This window comes from Watersipora subatra, chromosome 10 (assembly GCF_963576615.1).
Source record: "Watersipora subatra chromosome 10, tzWatSuba1.1, whole genome shotgun sequence".
In the NCBI taxonomy this organism is placed as follows: Eukaryota; Metazoa; Bryozoa; class Gymnolaemata; order Cheilostomatida; family Watersiporidae; genus Watersipora; species Watersipora subatra.
This window is the reverse complement of record NC_088717.1, coordinates 14,770,166-14,788,382: the sequence shown is the minus strand read 5'-3', so window position 1 is coordinate 14,788,382 and position 18,217 is coordinate 14,770,166. Positions and strand designations below refer to the sequence as shown.

At 36.4% G+C, this 18,217-nt stretch overlaps 2 protein-coding genes across 2 annotated transcripts in view; one reads left to right on the top strand and one right to left on the bottom strand.

Moving 5' to 3' along the window:
- LOC137405787 (uncharacterized) overlaps positions 1–10,577 on the top strand; it is a 114,113-nt gene extending 103,536 nt beyond the window's left edge. The window contains exons 7-8 of the mRNA XM_068092189.1: positions 9,092–9,167; positions 9,717–10,577. Of these exons, the coding sequence (XP_067948290.1) occupies positions 9,092–9,167; positions 9,717–9,916 (276 nt within the window). The 3' untranslated portion in view covers positions 9,917–10,577. The remainder of the gene's footprint in view (positions 1–9,091; positions 9,168–9,716) is intronic.
- The window catches only part of LOC137405785 (histone lysine acetyltransferase CREBBP-like), a 27,751-nt gene continuing 19,898 nt past the window's right edge, over positions 10,365–18,217 (bottom strand). The window contains exons 21-23 of the mRNA XM_068092183.1: positions 12,784–13,073; positions 12,282–12,450; positions 10,365–12,103 (exon numbers count right to left, since the gene is read on the bottom strand). Coding sequence (XP_067948284.1) covers positions 11,235–12,103; positions 12,282–12,450; positions 12,784–13,073 — 1,328 coding nt within the window. The 3' untranslated portion in view covers positions 10,365–11,234. The remainder of the gene's footprint in view (positions 12,104–12,281; positions 12,451–12,783; positions 13,074–18,217) is intronic.

Below are 18,217 nucleotides of genomic sequence, written 5' to 3'. Positions count from 1 at the left end.
GTTCTTACATTCCAGCATTTTTCAATTTCTTCTCCAAGAGGGAGATATTTTTCTACCTTTTCTTTTTCTTTGCTGGCTATATTGTAGTCATTGGGTACTGCTATATCTATTATAGTAGCCCTCTTGTTCTCCTTGTCTACCACCACTATATCTGGTTGGTTTGCTAGGACATGCTTGTCAGTTTGGATGTAGAAGTCCCAGAGGATCTTAGCGCGGTCATTTTCATTGACCTTACCAGGAGCTTCCCACCAGTGTTGTGGTTTATTAAGGCCATACTCATCACATAGACTTCTATACACAATACCTGCGACATGATTATGCCGCTCAGTGTATGCGTTCCCTGCTAGCTGTCTGCATCCACTGATGATGTGATATATATATATATATATATATATATATATATATATATATATATCACATCATCAGTGGATGCAGACAGCTAGCAGGGAACGCATACACTGAGCGGCATAATCATGTCGCAGGTATTGTATATATATATATACAATACCTGCAGGTATTGTATATATTGTATATATATATATATATATATATATATATATACTCACATATCTATTCAAGTTTATATCAGTGAATAGTCCGCGGCATAACGCTATCATTATACAAAGTAGGCATGGAAACAAAGAAATACTAGTCTCACAGCAACTGCCTTAAAAAAATTCAGATCAAGCTAGCAGCCAATTACCATCGCTGAAATGGTGCACATTGCACAGGCTCTTGTGGATTCTTGATGAACTGTTGGGAAAGTTTGGCAGCTGCAATATTTTCCAACATATCTGCGTTGAGACGATGCAATCAGTTTACTGTGCACATAGTCAACAAATGATTGCCGAGCAGACAACACCGACACACGACTATATAGTATGAATCGGCCTTAAGAATAGCCACAATATCAGGTTGAATTTCTCAAAACAACCTAGGACCACCCTGTCTGAGGGTATTTAAGCAGTGTTATTATTTCAGCCCACTCTTAGTCTCTCAATCAGTAATACTGGTTAATCAGATCTAATAATTCAGTCAAAACATTGGTTTAGAGAAGATTTCAGGCTGATCATTCGTGAGTGAGGGTTTTAGCAGGTTGATGGATTTTATTTTATTCTAATATACTTTGTTATTGAACAGAGTTGTAATTGTAGAAACCTGAATCGTTCACATCTAATCTTTATGCCCCAATTGTTGCAAAACATTATGCTGATATTGCAACATTTGTTACCAAGTCTGTAAGTTTATCACAAAGTTCTTTTTATTATTTTTATTATTAAATCTTTTTGGTGATAAAATATGTAGTTTTCAAGTTTAGCTGTCATGAAAATATAAAGACAGTCATGCTGTTTAATTATTGATTTATAGACCTGGTAAGTCTATAGAAGCTATTGATAGGGTTGATTTATAGACCTGGTAAGTCTATAGGAGCTATTGATAGGGTCGATTTATAGACCTGATAAGTCTATAGCAGCTATCGATAGGGTTGATTTATAGACCTGATAAATCTATAGGAGCTATCGATAGGGTTGATTTATAGACCTGATAAGTTTATAGGAGCTATCGATAGAGTTGATTTACAGACCTGATAAATCTATAGGAGCTATTGATAGGGCAAAAAAGGCAAAATCGTAATTAGTTTCAGTGTATGGATAAAAAAATTTGTCAATTTTCTTGCCATACTTCTGTTAATCTCCATCTACCGATAATTTCAGCATATACATTTAAGTGAATATTAGCAAAATTAACAAGTTTGCTCCTTTTTGCATTTGTGTTACCTAGTGGTCTCCTCCTCTTGACCTGCAAACAACAGGTTGGGGTTAAATTTCCAAAAATGACCACTGGTGGTGATAAACATGCCGTCACCCGTAAATTTCTTTCTGCCACTGAGCATGTCTTAAGCCGTCAAGGTTACCTTCCCACTGGACTCAGACTTGTCTAGCCAAGATCACAGAAACATTATTGGCGCAACCTACTTATGAAACGCGCAGCTTCTTTTTGCAGTAAACTAAGCAGGCATCATACTCAATATTCAAAAGATCGCTCACCACACCGGTTTCAAAATCCTAAATAAATTATGCCCAAAGTATTTGTATTTATCCTTCCACATATGACAAACATCGTTTTTTCTTCGATGACACCAACATACTACATCCACCATCATATGCTTTAGATTATGAACTTTCTGTTACAACAGGCTACAATTCATTATCCCGACTCCTTCGCAATACTATTAGATTACCAACTTTTAAAACCCTTTTGTTCAACTAACTCAATAATTTGTGACTTTTGTTTTTTTATTTTTGTTTTGAAATGTAATGACAAACATCATTTAATGCTAATAAAAATTTTACTTACATACATTGGTACTTATAGAAGTCGCAACAAAATCAATCAATGCGAGATAACTTTAGCAATGAAATTTGTGATATTTCACACTGAGAAGCTATATAGATTGATTAATTTTGGTTATTGCGTCAGCGCCTTCCTTTTAATATTGACACTACATGCTGCCTGTCAAAATCAATAAATCCGAAAGAAAATTGTTTCTTATATGAAGCAAATCATAAAAGCTGGTAGAGGTGGAACGAGACACGAGACGTCTCGAGTATCGACCTGTCTCGTCTCGTATCGGTCTCGTCTCGACTTAACTATTGCCAAACTCGAGACAGGAAATAGAACTAAAGCGCTTGCGCACGGTTGTTAAAACATGGCTTCTTACGGTAGCAACAACTCCATATATTGTAATGGATTGCGAGCAACTGCCTTTAAAGTTATATCCGGTCCGTTACTACCTGTTGCTATTGATTATGTTGGCCACTGAGTCTAATCATGTAGTCCGGACAACGGCCCTGTTATATTTTAGTTCGATTCTGTGTCCTTAAAACAGATACCGGGTCGTATCTAATTACTCTTCGGGTAATCCAATTTAATAAATAAGACTTTTCCGGGTAAAATGTCTGTATTTTATCGTATCGTGTCTAAACACCAACTGCCCTTCATAAAATTCGGGCCTCTTTTACGTATATAGTACCAATCGCGGGTAAAACTTGCCCGGACACGGAGAAACGAACGAAAGGCCGTGTCGACCATAGTCCGTGTTCGGTTAACAATGACGTTTTGTTAGCTCAATATAAGAATATACGTGTGCATGTATACAGTAATTAATATAATTTCATGAGTACAATTTAAATACTACAATTAATACACAAACAATACTTAACATTAATGAAACGATAAGAATGAAAGTATTATCGTGTGTTCTTTTAGTTGCGGTATTTCTTTGTAAAGCGACGGCTATCGGTTTCATTACATTAAAAAGTAAGAACTATTCAATAGATGGTAAAAATATACATGTACAAAGCAATATGTTTATAATAGTTATGATCAATCAAGCTCAAAATTCTTAGAATATATAACTTCGGTATTTTAGAGCTGTTTGTGTCACTTTTGTTTACAAAAACTACATGCATATCACTATTAAAATGTTGTATTTAAATCGTTTACTCCAGGCGAAAATTCAATTTAAAAATAGTTTTATTAATTTTATATATACCAAGTAGCTAGTACTTGTGTAGTGAAATCATCACCAAATGCTCATTATTTTACTGTCTCGTGTCTCGAGTCTCGAATTTTTACAAGACAGTGTCTCGAGTCTCGTCTCGAACTTAAAAAACCTGTCTCATTCCACCTCTAAAAGCTGGTTGGTAGAATCATAAACTCTAAAACTTTTCTCTATAACTAAAAATGCTGGCTATAATCAAACCAAAACATTATCCAGCATTGTACAGCTATAATAAAGTGTACATTTCATTATAAATAATGCATAATAACACAATGTAGCTTATAATGAAACAATAAAATAAACATAAAATATGGAACACTTTTACGTACACAGAAATTTTAAAATATGATTTTCAACAAGGAGTGTAAAAGGTATTTGATATGCGTTAGCTAAAATAATTTTTTGCCAATAAACATTTGCATATACATAGCTGCTTGCCAACATTCTTTATGGCTCACTATAGCCATTGCTTGAAGATGTCTATTTATAGATGTTACAAAGGCCACTTTTTTATGGAATCGTCAGATCTTTGTGAGTCTCTACTCAAGGACGTTATGAGAGTTGGCACTGGACAGATTGGACCGGCACTGAAATTTGGCCTAAAATAACTTATGTTGATGTGAACACTGACCAATATGATTGATAGGTCAATGGTTCGATTCACTTAAAGACCATTGGTGGTGTTAGGAAGGGTATCCGATCACAATTGCTCCTGTGTCAAGTTGGATGATCGGTGACTAAACAGGAGGCCCTATTTGCACTTCTGTGTGAATGAGGAGGATGGCTAGTAACCCTGTAGGACTAAAAATAAAACTTGACAAAGAGCGGAGGAGCTTATCAGCGAGTCAACAGCCTGCTAGCTAGAGATGGTGTCCCAATAAAAACATCCAACAGAAAGCAATGGCAAGCAATTGCTGACCCCTGCCAAGAACAGCCATGGTTATAGGAAGGAGAGTAGAACCATGATTGCCTACGATGTCACAGGACATGGTACAGAGGGAGAGGAAGAAGGAGAAGAAAATAGAAAGAAGAGAAGAGGGTGGAGGAGAGAGAGAGAGGGAAAAAGAGAAGGAGACAGAAGGATAGAGAGATGGAGAGAAAAAAAGGGAGAGGTGAACAATCCCACAAAATGAAAGTTACAAAAAGAACTAGAATAAGTCTTTTGTATTATAGTTTCATCTTCCAATTTTCTCGCTAGCTGCTTTTCACTTTCATGCTTGTAATAGTTGGTAAGAGACTCATAAAAAATCTTTGTCTTCAAAATCAGACTTTTGAACCAATTATACATTTTCCAATTTCAACTTTTCCAGTTATCGATGTATTTTCCTTCGCTGTAGGACCATCTGGACAATCTACTGGACCTCAGTCTACATTCATTCGCTGGGGCAGAGTTGAGTGTCCTCAGACATCAACAAGAATTTATGCAGGTCAGTTGATGCTGTGAAATTTTGACGAAATAAGCAGAATACTTCAATGTTTTGAACTTTAACTAAATGAGAGGATAACTCCAACTATGTAACACTTGTTAGGAGTAGACGGCTTACACTATGCCAATCAATTCCAGGTATAAACATTACATACTAATACTTTATATTAAAGGCTCTTTTTGGGGAGGCGTCTCTAGATTCTCTCTTCTATGTTCGAACTGACTGTTGATGTCCAATTGTATTTATAGCCATAAACTGGTCTCATAGTATGCTGTTTTCAGGCTATGTTGGATCTGCACACATGTCACGGCATATGGGAGGATCTTCTGACTTAGAATTTTTTCCAATGTTTCCTTCCTGGCATTAAAACTCTGCCACCAATATTCAGACTTCTACCAAAATCTTTGCGGCCAAGTTCTTTCTAGGTTGGTAAGACGTAATTCACTATAGGGTCGTTGATAAAAGATTTAATGCTTTTATCAGCTGTGAGTTGCATAGATGTCTAGTTGCTAGCATGAGCCTCATCTAGTTGGTACTGTGCATCTATTCCTTAATAAGACAGATATTAAACCGTGACCTCGACCATAACTGAGATGCAAAGTAGTTGGACCAACAGCATCTAGTGCTAAAATTGGCGAGCTAGAATCGTAAATAAAAACTAACCCATCATGTGTTTTTGAGTTTATCAGCGCTACAGTGTCATCTTTAGGCATACAATTTCACTATACATGTAGAGGAATTGCTGAATAAAAAAACATTTACAACTACAAACATTCACAGAAAAAAGCTAAAGAATGTCAACTTTTGGAAAAGTTCTATCTTGGTGGCATTTCTGATGCTGAGGGAGCTTCACCGTGTTGGAAGGTTTTACACGTTGAGAGATGTCACCATGGTGGAAGATTTTCACAGCTCTCAGCAAATGTAGCACATGTTCTCTTGCCTGATGCTATCCTATGCAAATTTACGTAGAACTCAATACATGAACATACATGTACATCTGATACAACTGTATACATTTCCATGCCTACTTCATGCATATCTATGTATGGAGCGTATAAATGCTTGTTTTTATTCATGATTGTGACTTCCATAAACAATGTAACACCGAGGACTAGACATGACAAAACCGAATTACTTCATATAACATTAACAAAAGATTTTATATGTTTTTTATATTTATATATGTAATCAATTGGTTTAGTTTGATTTAACATAAAAAGCTTGCTTTTTTCAAACGGATATTGAGTGTTGAAAAGTTTTTCATTTTGAGAACTTCACTTTTCTTTAGTCAATAAAATGCTTTATAAAACAGGTTCGCATCACGGGATATTCTCATCGTCAGCAGACAACTCCGTCATTACTTGCGCTGTTCGTTTGTCAAGCTATTCTCCTGTGGTGAGTAAAAACTACCTCTAGTTTTTTGGCAGACAAAAGTTTCATTTGTGAGTTAGTGTCACATTTAATCTTAGATATGCACAGGAAACGCAGCTAACTTTCATGGGAAAATGTCATTTTATATAATTTATCATAATAAATACACATTAGTAGTTAACGATACAATATAACATATAGAATATAACCTAATCCAACACAGTATATTATACTGTACTATATGTTGTAAGCAGCCTGTAATGATATATAGTATTATTGATAACATGAATGAGATAATATGAATAATACAATCCTGTGATATTATACGATTCCATGATATTACATGATAACAATGGTAATATGGTATAACATTCTGTAATATTATATAATATACAGTGATAATCTATATATATATTTCTTAAAGTACAGTGAAACACGGATAACTCAAACTTCAAGGGACCGAGCAAAAGTGTTCGAGTTATTAGAGCGTTCTAGTTATCAGGACAGTAATAAGTGCACGTATTTATCAGAAGATATATGTACATATACAAACTATATATAAATTAAAAGCATAGATTGCTTGTTGCAAGTTAAAGGGTCTCTCGTGTGAAGTTTTAAATATTTTTCATCAGAAAATATAGATATTTTTTTATCACTTGAGGTTTGTTTGTTGTTTTAGGTGATGTGACTGCCAGGACGTTCTCAGGTTAGAATTGGAAAAACTTGATCGCGGTTAAAACGCTCAGAAAAAATACATACATATTTTTCTACCGAGCATTTCAACCAAGATTAATTTTGCAGTAAGTCAGTTATTACAAAACTGCTTTACTATTAAAAACCCATTATCAATTTTGCCGATTTTACTTTAAATTTATTCGAATTTTACCTCGCTTTTCTTGCTTCCGGAGGGTTATCGCTAAGCGGATGTTTGGTAAAATTTGATGTTTGCAAACCTTTAGAAAAGTCGTTAAGGAAAATATTTTGCCGATGATGATAATAACGATGGTAAAACTTCTAAAAGTCGTTGTTTATCTCTATGGCTTGGAATAAAATGATATTCTAAAGCGATAGTAACAACCATCTCGGTAGCCGTTTGGCAAAAAACTGTTCGAGTTAACGGAGTTTCGGTCGAGTTATCTAAAGCCATTTATCATTGCGTGGGAACTGACCAAGCAAATCCATTCAAGTTAACCATGTGTTCGATATATCCAAGGGCGAGTTATCCGTGTTTCACTGTATGCCTGTTTTCGGTATGTCCAGCTATAGCTATTATTAGAATAGCTGTAGCTGGACAACACTGACTCAATGTCATTGCGTACCGTCATTAGAAGCCTAGGGCTTACTAACAAAACAGGCGTACTGGAGTTTTCCATTGGCAATGTGCCAGGTCACTTGGCAATAGCCTGCCATTTGCTAGAGAGTTGCCTGCCAGCAAATGGCAGGCAATTCTCATTACTTCTCATTGTTTACAAGTCGATTTTAATACCATTTTCCATTGTCAATGTGCCAGGCTAATAGCAAGCGGTAGGCAACTCTCATCACTTCTCATTGTTTGTAAGCTGATTTTTAATACGCTTATAAATACGGTCTATATATAAAAAATCAAGTGATTGTCTGTCATCCTATTAATTATTAACCTATCACTATTATAGTGATGGGTTAAAATATGCACGTTTGCACTCTAGTGCGCCGTGAGAGATTATGATGTGTAACGATTATACAATTATTCAACGTACAGTTTTACAACGTACAATTATTTCAAAGCTTGGCAAAGTGAATACATGATTTAGTGGTCGTGCGCTTGGCTTCACATCTATGCATCCAAATGTATGGGTTCAATTTCTGGGAGGTGCAATCTTTTTATCCTACCACTTTTAGCCGGCTTTAGACAAACACGGTTTTTATTATAGTAAAGACTAGCTAAATGCCCGGCGTTGCTTGAGTAATAAAAGAATTACCTAATGACTTTGAGTAACTTAAGCTAGTAAAGTTAAGGACTTACTATGGTAAGAGTCGTGTCCTACGTCTGATGCCAGTTTGTGACGTTACGCATAATGATCTATAATGGAATCGGAAACTTTAAGTGTGCTAGTATTTTTGCAAGCAATGCATAAGTATATGCCCTATTATTCCATAATATGGCAAAGACAGTGTAGTGTATTGGGTTAGCTCGCCAGTCTGCACACCTGTAGGTTCCAAGTTCAAATCCAGTGCGGAGTGGATTTTTCGATCCCAAAACCTTATTGCTTTAACTGGACAGATGAACGACAGACAAAAACTGAGATTTATATATACAGATTATTAATTAAAAAAATAACTCAACTTACCAGAGGAAGTTATTAAAATTTATTGGGTAAAGAAACTTGTCCAATAGCAACTACGTTACCTGCCACTGCTTAAACGCTGTTTTAAATCTTGAGTAAATGTGTAGCATAAGTAGAAAAAGTTTTTCAGCAATCTGTTTTAGCTCTGCCTCAAGCTTTCAAATATTTGTATAATGAATTGGCCGGACACACACAGAAATAAGCAGTTACCATTATTTAAAATTTAGAATGGTAAATGTTGTATATGTTGATTAAAAATAAATTTTTTGTGCAAAAGCTTTTTTATTACCCGTGCAACGCCAGGCATTCATTCAGCCTAACATAATTTTGTATGGTATTATATGAAACACAATCTGGTAAAACGTTGTGCTAATTATGTTGCACTATTTTGTATACCCACACAGATTACAATGCCCGGAAGAGTTAACTGTCCTAATTCATGGCTGAGAGAGTATAATGGGTATATGATGTCAACACCAGGTACTGTGTCTTAATAATAGCCTAATATCTGTTCATAATTGTTTAGGAAATGGAAAGTTCCCTTGGTCTAACACGTCTTTTCACAATTCACTTCAGAGAAATACAGTTTCTGACCGGTCTTTTGAGAACTTCTGTTTATTTCTTTGCTTTGTAATTATTTCTGTTCAAATAATCGTTAGACATTCTAAAACTCATTGGTTAACTAGCTTACTTTCCCGCTACTAAGTAAAAGTACATTGTACAGTAATTCACTGCCATTGACATTCAACGTCATTCTGTAACTACATTAATCAAGTCACCCTGCATGAGGTATTGAAGATGAGTAACTAAAATTTGCTTTTTTATCAATATCTTTTTTGAAAACATTGTTTTGTTGTTTGTTGTATTTTATTTGTGCTTAAATAACACTCTTTATGATGACACGAATGTGATAAATACGTTGTTGACCAGTACACCTTCAATTTTGTACACACACTTTGCACTTATAAGCACTTGTGGTAAAAAAATTATGTTGCATTAAAGTAAATCTTGCTTATTTTTGTATTTAAGGTGTGCGACATGAGATGGTGTTTTCCTCCCGCAACTATTGTGTGGATAAGAATGCAGACTACTACACCGGGCATAATGACAACAAGGGCCTAAAGCTAACATTCCTACAGGCCGGTAGCTGTTATCAAAATATGCATCCATGCAATCGCTATACAGAGAATCATAGACTAGCTTGCGTCGTTTGTTCTAAAGTTTCATAAGTGCGGTGTATCATACATCATCATAATGGATGTGGATCATGAGAACGATGAACTGAAACACCTGCTTTCAAACTGAACACGTTTGCCCTAACAGATCTTGCACAATATTACATTTTAATATTAAAATATAGCTATGTGACATTGTTATAATATATATATATACACACATTATTGGTATACGCACAGTTACGCAACTCTGGAAAATTTGTACAGCTATCCTTGGAATCAACATACTGTCTCAAATGTAATGGTATTGTATTTGCATTGTGATCACGTAATTGCAACCACGAGTGCAAGATTTTTTATACATTTCTTGTCATAGCATGCTATCTGTCCTAGTGCATTGCACTATTTTTGTAAAAGTCATTGGGGAAAACTCAATTTTGTGCAGTACCATGTGTGGATATTTTAGCGGTTGCCCGAATTGGTGATTAAATAATTTACAAGATAAAACAAAATATATTGACACGTTTATTATCGGTATAATATTACAGGCGCATTTGAATGAATATAGTGTATAACTTTAATTCTGTACACAAAAGAATCAATGTAGCATCATAAATATATCAATTACCCCACTATTAAATACTATAGATATACATAATTATATTACGATAATAATGTACTGTATTATCAGAAAATACATAATTGAGCTTACTGCTATGATTTTTGACAAGCTCTACCAGTGGCAGAATGTTTGCTATCTACATCGATATCCTAAAATATGAAATCTGAAAGGGGATCCGGGGCATACATACACATACCGTGTTGCACATTAGCTGGCTTGTGCAACTGCGTAACTGAAGGTCTGGCAACAACTATGCACAATGATGGACCAACAACTAGTAATATGCATTATGGCTGCTGCCAACAAATTTCATACAAATACACCAGTAAAATGAGGAAAAAAATTGCTGCAGGCAAGTGCCATTAAAATGTACAATAAGTTGGCTCGTGGTAAAAATGTGTGCACAGCCGTTACAATACAAAAGTTACAGTTGTAAATACAGTCTATCTTTCCACAACATAGCATCGGTCGCACAGATTTAATAAATATAAATAATGTATGAAGTTGTTATTTTACAATGAAATGAGTCAGAGTCTAAGAATATTTAAGTAGCGTATTCCTATCTACCATTTTCCATTAACTAGATCACATTGTACTCGTAATAAAATATATCTCCCTTCAGGCTGTGTTACGCGTTCCTATCGACATTCCAGCAGAAATAACAATAAATAGATGTGCTAGCAAAGAATCCCTGCAGTATGATACAAGAAAGCCTATTTACATCACAAAAGAAAGTGAGACACATGCCTGCTATAACTTATCTACAAAGTTAGTCAACTCATCCTGGGGTGTAAGCGACCCGTTATCCGGTCCCAATTGTGACAACTGGCCAGGTGGAGCATTGAAGGCACCTTGTTGCTCACCATAGTCCATATGAGGCATATTGCCAGTGTTCATTGAAGAAAAATTATGCTGGGCGGATGTGGGTGCAGCCTGCATCATGCCAGCCATGCCGACAGCATTGTCTGTTGGTTGCATGAGAGCGGGTGAGGCAGAAGCTTGCTGTCTGGGTGACTGAATAGACTGAATAGGTTGAGGAGAGCGTGTGTGATGCTGGAGAGAAGTAGGTGAACGCACTTGCTGTAGCAGTTGGTTGTGTGGTGCAGAGGAGCGCATCACCTGCTGCTGCGACATGCCCCCGGAGTTATCGGGTGTGTGGTATCTCGGCTGACCCATTCCATATTGGCTATGCATACTTCCAGGAGGCAACATGGTCCTCGCACCCATTGACTGCTGGTAGTTAGGATTCTGGGCTTGCTGATAATGCATAGGAGGTCTACGATGTCCCCACATGTCCGGGCGCATCGCCTGAGGCATTCCTTGCGGAGGCATTCCTTGCGGAGGCATCGCCTGCGGAGGCATGGGTTGCTGCTGTGGGAGGCTGTGTTGCACATGAGGCCCCGGACCAGATGGTTTTTTTCGTTTCATAAACGCATCTATTAAATAGGGGTTGCGCTTAAGTATCTCCGTGACATCTTGACACTGTTGGGGACTGGTGGGAGACTTGAGTGCCATCTCTAGTTTCTTTAATATGGTTGAATTCGGAAGTCCACCGGTATTGGCTGTCATCTGCTGCTGACCAGGAGGCATTGGCCCAACCATACTACCAGGATGAGGAGCTGTAAGCAGCAGACTAAAGGATTACTACCTTTAAAACTTTTCGCAACAACCAAGAGCGTCATGCTATGAGCTTGAAGCCTTGGTTGAGGTGAGGAATCCAATGCTGGTTAAACATACAGAGAAATTGAGAAGACAGACGACAATGCAGCTATAAATCGACCAATCGTTCAGACTAACCAGGCATGTGCGGAGGACGTCCACTAGGTGTATATACAGGGGGTGGTTGTGGCGTCTGCCCTCCCCATTGGTCATGGGTATGCTGCATTGACTGAGGCATATTGCCATGTGATTGCGACATCCCTGGATGAGAATCCCGCTGAGGCATTTGGGAGAAACCTTGGCCCATCTGTTAAATCATTGCAACACTAGCGATAAGTTTAACTGTAAGCTTTAAGCTGATGAAATGATGGCATATGGTGACTATAAACACATTGATCCAAACCTGTGTTTAATGTATATGTTATGGATCTTCAAAAGATGTAAAATATTTCTAAAACTAAATGAGAGTTTTGCCTTAAACTGGTGAAGTTGCATATCTAAAACGTAGTTTACCCCAATTTATTCTGATGCATACTTGAAGTGAACATCTGCCTGGCATTTGTTTTTGCACAACACAAAACATCTCGATGATAAAATAAGGATGCACTATCTGAATGATAAACCAACACTTTTGGCCCACCTGAGCATTATTTGGCTGCATCCCTTGAGCAGAGGACATGCTCTGCGGTGTGAGCTGCTGAGGCATTCTATTGTTACCAGGATTCAATGGCATCTGCTGTGGCTTGCCCATGCTGGAAGGCATTTGGTGAGATAGAGTGGACGGAGGAAGCTGTGCCATCGATTTCCCTCCACCGGAAGACACATGTGTCTGTTGCCTGGCCGCATCCAGTGCATGCTGTGCCGCTGACAGTGCTGCCGCAGGAGCAGGATTCTGCATCGACTTGCCTGTGTATGGACTCGGTACTTGATCTGTCGAAGATACCAAACAGAAAGTTTTACAACACAAATATGAACTGTTCTGGAACCGAACTGATATGGGTAGTGGAACATCCATTTTGCTGGCTGTATCATATTGGTTAAGCTTGCTAAACTGAGGTGAACACTCACACAGTACAACATAAGCAAATGCTTAGGACTTCAACTATATCTAGGCATTTTAAGCTCTGTTCTAGGACAATTTCTCTCTCGCTTCCATATATGGCCAAAAAAGCAAATGAGATAAATTCATGTGGTAAAACAATCACGATATTATGAACCCTGAAAAAAAGCAGAAGAGTTTACGAAATCTATCACTATCACGGGGGGGGGGGGTTGCCTTGTGGCAGCTTTAATCACGCCTGAGAATAAATTTGTGCCAGATGATACATAAGGCAGAGCATTGAAGTTAAATTTGGCCAAGTCGCAATAATTAAGCTAAAACAAGTTCACACTGACTCTCCACTAAGGTGGTTTATGGCAGTTGCCGACCCTCAGAGACTGTAGGCATGGCTCACTAATGCCTAAATGAATGGCATCTGCAAGCCAGCGTCTTCCGCAGATGGTAATCCCAAATAAGGACTAATAATGACCCCAAAATTAAATAACACAAATTACAGACATTACACTGCGCGATCATCAACATGAAAACTATGGTTGTATACTGAAGAGGGGACGGAGACAACAAGAGACATTTCTTAAGACCTTCATTTGTGTTATCGACCCTTCGTCAGCCTGATACACAGGGGAAGTCGTATTTTATTCAATATTCAGCTACTGGCCAAATCGGACATGATTAATAATTAGTTACACAGAGACCCTGTGAGAAACATATTTGCTTATATCATTATTTGTTACAGAAATGACATTTATTACCTGACTCTGCTACCATTAACAATTGTAATCTCTGCTCTAACCCATAATCGAATGACAGTGCAATCACTGAAATGGACCTTATCAAAACTACAAACTCTCACTTTTACACCGCAGCCTACACCCAAGAAATTACACATAACCATTACACTTTTCTTAAAAGGTTGACTTGCAACAAAATTCACATTACAGTTATTTGATATCAAAAGATTCACTATGACTTACTCTGCTGTGTTGCAGGTGCAAAAATATGTGGAAATGTGATTACAAGCTCTTAAAAGCTCAAAATGAACAGTTAATCACCGCCATCACAAAACCGCAATAGATTAGAATATCTTTCCAAAACGGCTAAAATGGGACTAGTTGTACAAGATGGCTTCTGTTTACACTATCACGCAACCTCATTCGTCGAAATACTTTCACAAATATACTTCACGCATTCAATAAAACCATGTCTATTGTTCTAATGCGCCTATTTTATCGTTATTGTAATGCTGTCACTTACAGCACTGATATCTTATAACTTAACGTAAAAATTTGTTTAATTTATTAACCTTAGCTCGAAAGAGTACATACCATTGTCTGATAAACATGACTAGCCTGTTGGTAACCTGTGATAATCGAAAAGTGCTGCAAAAATTATTTAGGAAGTATTGGGTCAAATGATCAGATTACGACTTGATCAGACCAAGCCGAAACAAGACTGTTAAGTAGCGAGCGTCTATATTTGATACGGGGTCTTTGGTAAAACCCAAAGTGTTTGTCATAAACTAGTGCTACGAGAAGTTCTATATTGAGCCTTTTATTGGCCTTTCAATTTACGTGATAACATCACGTGACAAAACAATAACCAAATGTAATGACTACGTCAGAGAAATAAACTGATTCCAATCTACGGCAGCTTTTCATTTTTGAACTTAAAAGAGCTTGTAATCACATTCCCACATATTTTGCACCTACAACACAGCAGAGTAAGACATGGTGAACCTTTTGATACCATATAACTGTAATGTGAATTTTGTTGCAAGTCAACCTTTAACTATGTTCAGGATGGTACCTACCAACCAGTCGATTAACTGACTAAACATTTAAAACCAAATACTTATAAGCAGCAAATAATTTTTAAAACTATGTTAGGTCTATGGTATCCGGTATGTAAAAGCACTATTTTATGGATATATAATAAAACTTAATAGACGGCTGTTAGCTTTGAACTTTAGTCACTATCACATATCCCAGTTAGACAAGATTACCAAGTCTTAGCATCTTAATAGAAGACTGAAAAGTCAAAGGAAGAAAAAAGTAGCTTTTGCCAATAACTGATATCATCCTCTCATTCACTCTCAGCTAATAAAGTGATATGTATCTACATACATATTTCTCTAAGTGTGTCGTCTGTCTGTAATTCCGGCTATTGCTATTGATATGAAAATCTTGGCTATAAATCTTGATACTAAAATTCCACATTCTTATGGATTTGAACTCAGGACGAATGCATCGACAAGTTTCTTATTCGGAAGCTCTACCACTGAGCTAGAACAGCATAATAATCAGATACATTTTCATATACCCCATACGAGTGCTAATTATTTTAGCACTGTGTACCATGCGTTATGTTGCGACCTAAGCATATGCAATACGATGCTTCTTCGTCTTTTTTCGTTCAAGATTGACTTGCAACAAAATTCACATAACAGTTATTTGGTATCGAAAGATTCACTATTTCTTACTCTGTCGTGTTGTAGGTGCAAAATATATGGGAATGTGATTACAAGCTCTTAAAAGCTCAAAAACGAACAGCTAATCACAGCCATCGCGAGACCGCCGTAGATTAGAATCTCTTTCCAAAACGGCTCAAATGGGACGTAGTTGTACAAGATGGCTTCTGTTTACACTTTCACACAACCTCATTCGTCGAAATATTTTCACAAATATGCTTCATGCATTCAATAAAATCATGCCTATTGTTCTTACGCATCAATTTCATCATCATTGTGATGCTGTTACTTTGAGCACTGATATCTTAAAACTTATCGTAAAAATTTGTTTAACTTTTAAACCTTAGCTCGGAGTGCATAACATCCGCTGATAAACATGACGAGCCTGTTGGTCACCTGTGATAGTCGAAAAATGCTGCCGAAATTATTTGCACTGTTTGGCAGGAAGTATGGGTCACGTAATCAGATTACAACTAGACGATTAGACCAAGCCGAAATAGAACTGTAAACTAACGAGCGTCTATATTTGGTAAGGGCTCTTCGGTAAAACCCGAAGTGTTTGTCATAAACTAGTGCTACGAGAAGCTTTATATTGAGCCTTTTATTGGCCTTTCAATTTACGTGATACCATCACGTGACAAAACAATAACCAAATGTAATGACTACGTCAGAGAAATAAAGTGATTTCAATCTACGGCAGTTTTGTGATGGCGGCGATTAACTGTTTGTTTTTGAGCTTTTAAGCGCTTGTAATCACATTTCCACATATTTGGCACCTACAACACAGCGGAGTAAGCCATGGTGAATCTTTTAATACCAAATAACTGTAATGTGAATTTTGTTGCAAGTCAACCTTTAAAACTAATAATTTATTTCGAACTTAAAATTTGGTGATTTTTCTACTGATCACATATTGTACGTTACCAAAAGATATACGTTGAATCGACATTTCGTACTTTACATAATTGCTATTTATTTTACATCTACATTTAGTTCACCACTAATTTATTCCAGCTGCTCACAAGACTTTTTCCCAGCTACATTATGTTTTTTGGATTCTGATTTGGTAACTTGCGTTCCACAATCATTAAATACAAACAAAGATTTTGTTCGTTTAAAAAATCTTTTTACGTTATTTCTTTTATTTTAAATTAAAACATCTTTGTTTATATGAATATTTTTCAATGTTATTTAACGTTTATTTTAATATCGATATGGTATATTAACAAGCGTAATTTCTTTTCCTCAACAGACGATTATTGCATTTGTTACACACGCATTTCACAAAAGTTCCTATCAGTGCTCACTTTGTGTATTAGCTTACACACATGGGTCGCAGTCAGAGAAACCATGGTTAAGTCGCGAATCACGAAGTTGAGTTATCCGACTTTAAAGTTGCACGACCTGAATTTATAATATTGGCAACGATTTTTGCAACACGTGCATCTGGACCAATCAAAGAGTGATCTTTCTGAATCTGATGTCAGTTTAGGCAATAGAAGTCTTTAACACTCGGAAAAAAAACCTTAAAACCGTTGCTATGCTAAACAGGAAGTACTGAAAAATGGCGTCCGATAAATGTAATCGTTTCTTTTTTGCCGATTTTAAAGATAACTTTTCACATTTTGAATGCTTATATGAGTACTTTGGTATTCCAAATGATGTCAAAAGCAGCGAAAGTAAAGTGAATTACGATGCTATTTTCCTGACGATTCTTACAATATTATTACAATATTTAGTTGTAAGAATAATTTTTCGATTTTATAAGAATATTATCACATTTAATTATAAGAATAATTATTCGAATTTACAAGATCGAAGCATGTAGTGACCAATGGTGTGCAATATGTTACTGTTGTTATTTTTCGAAAGATTTTGTCGATGATTTAACTGTGCCCAATATCGCGATACTGCCAAGCCGTTTTTAAAATCTGCAAAATTAAGTAATACATTTTCTAATAAACATACAGCTATTTTTAAGACAACCAGCTAAAAGCTGTTTAGACTTTTAAGTTCACCATCATTTTTTGATCAAAATACAAAAATCTCGATAAATACCACAACTTCTTGATATTGGTTGCTATGACGTTTTGAAATGTAAACAAAATTGTGCATTGGTTTTCGTTTCTCAAACTTTAACGCTAGTTTTCTCGGAACTGTTTTCGCACTAATGGTAAACCTGCATTCAGTTTTTTGACCATAAAATCTGCTGTAATTAAGCTAGAATCAAACTTTTTTTGCAAAATAACCGAGAAGTTTCTCTTTCTGCTAGTCTAGATAACTCTAAACCTTATAATCCCGACTTAAACATGGTTTCTGTGATCATGACACATACTTACTTTTAAACATAACCAATTGGTAATTCGTAATTAATTTCACATTTTACAAAAAACATTTGTAGGATTACTGTAAGATTATCTGTTATATTATCTATAAGATTTATCATGTAAGATTACACGTATCAATTATTCCTCACTCTCTTATATTTGCATACATTTACATACAGTAAAACCTCGGTTCTCGGACGCTTCGGTTCTCGACCAAGAA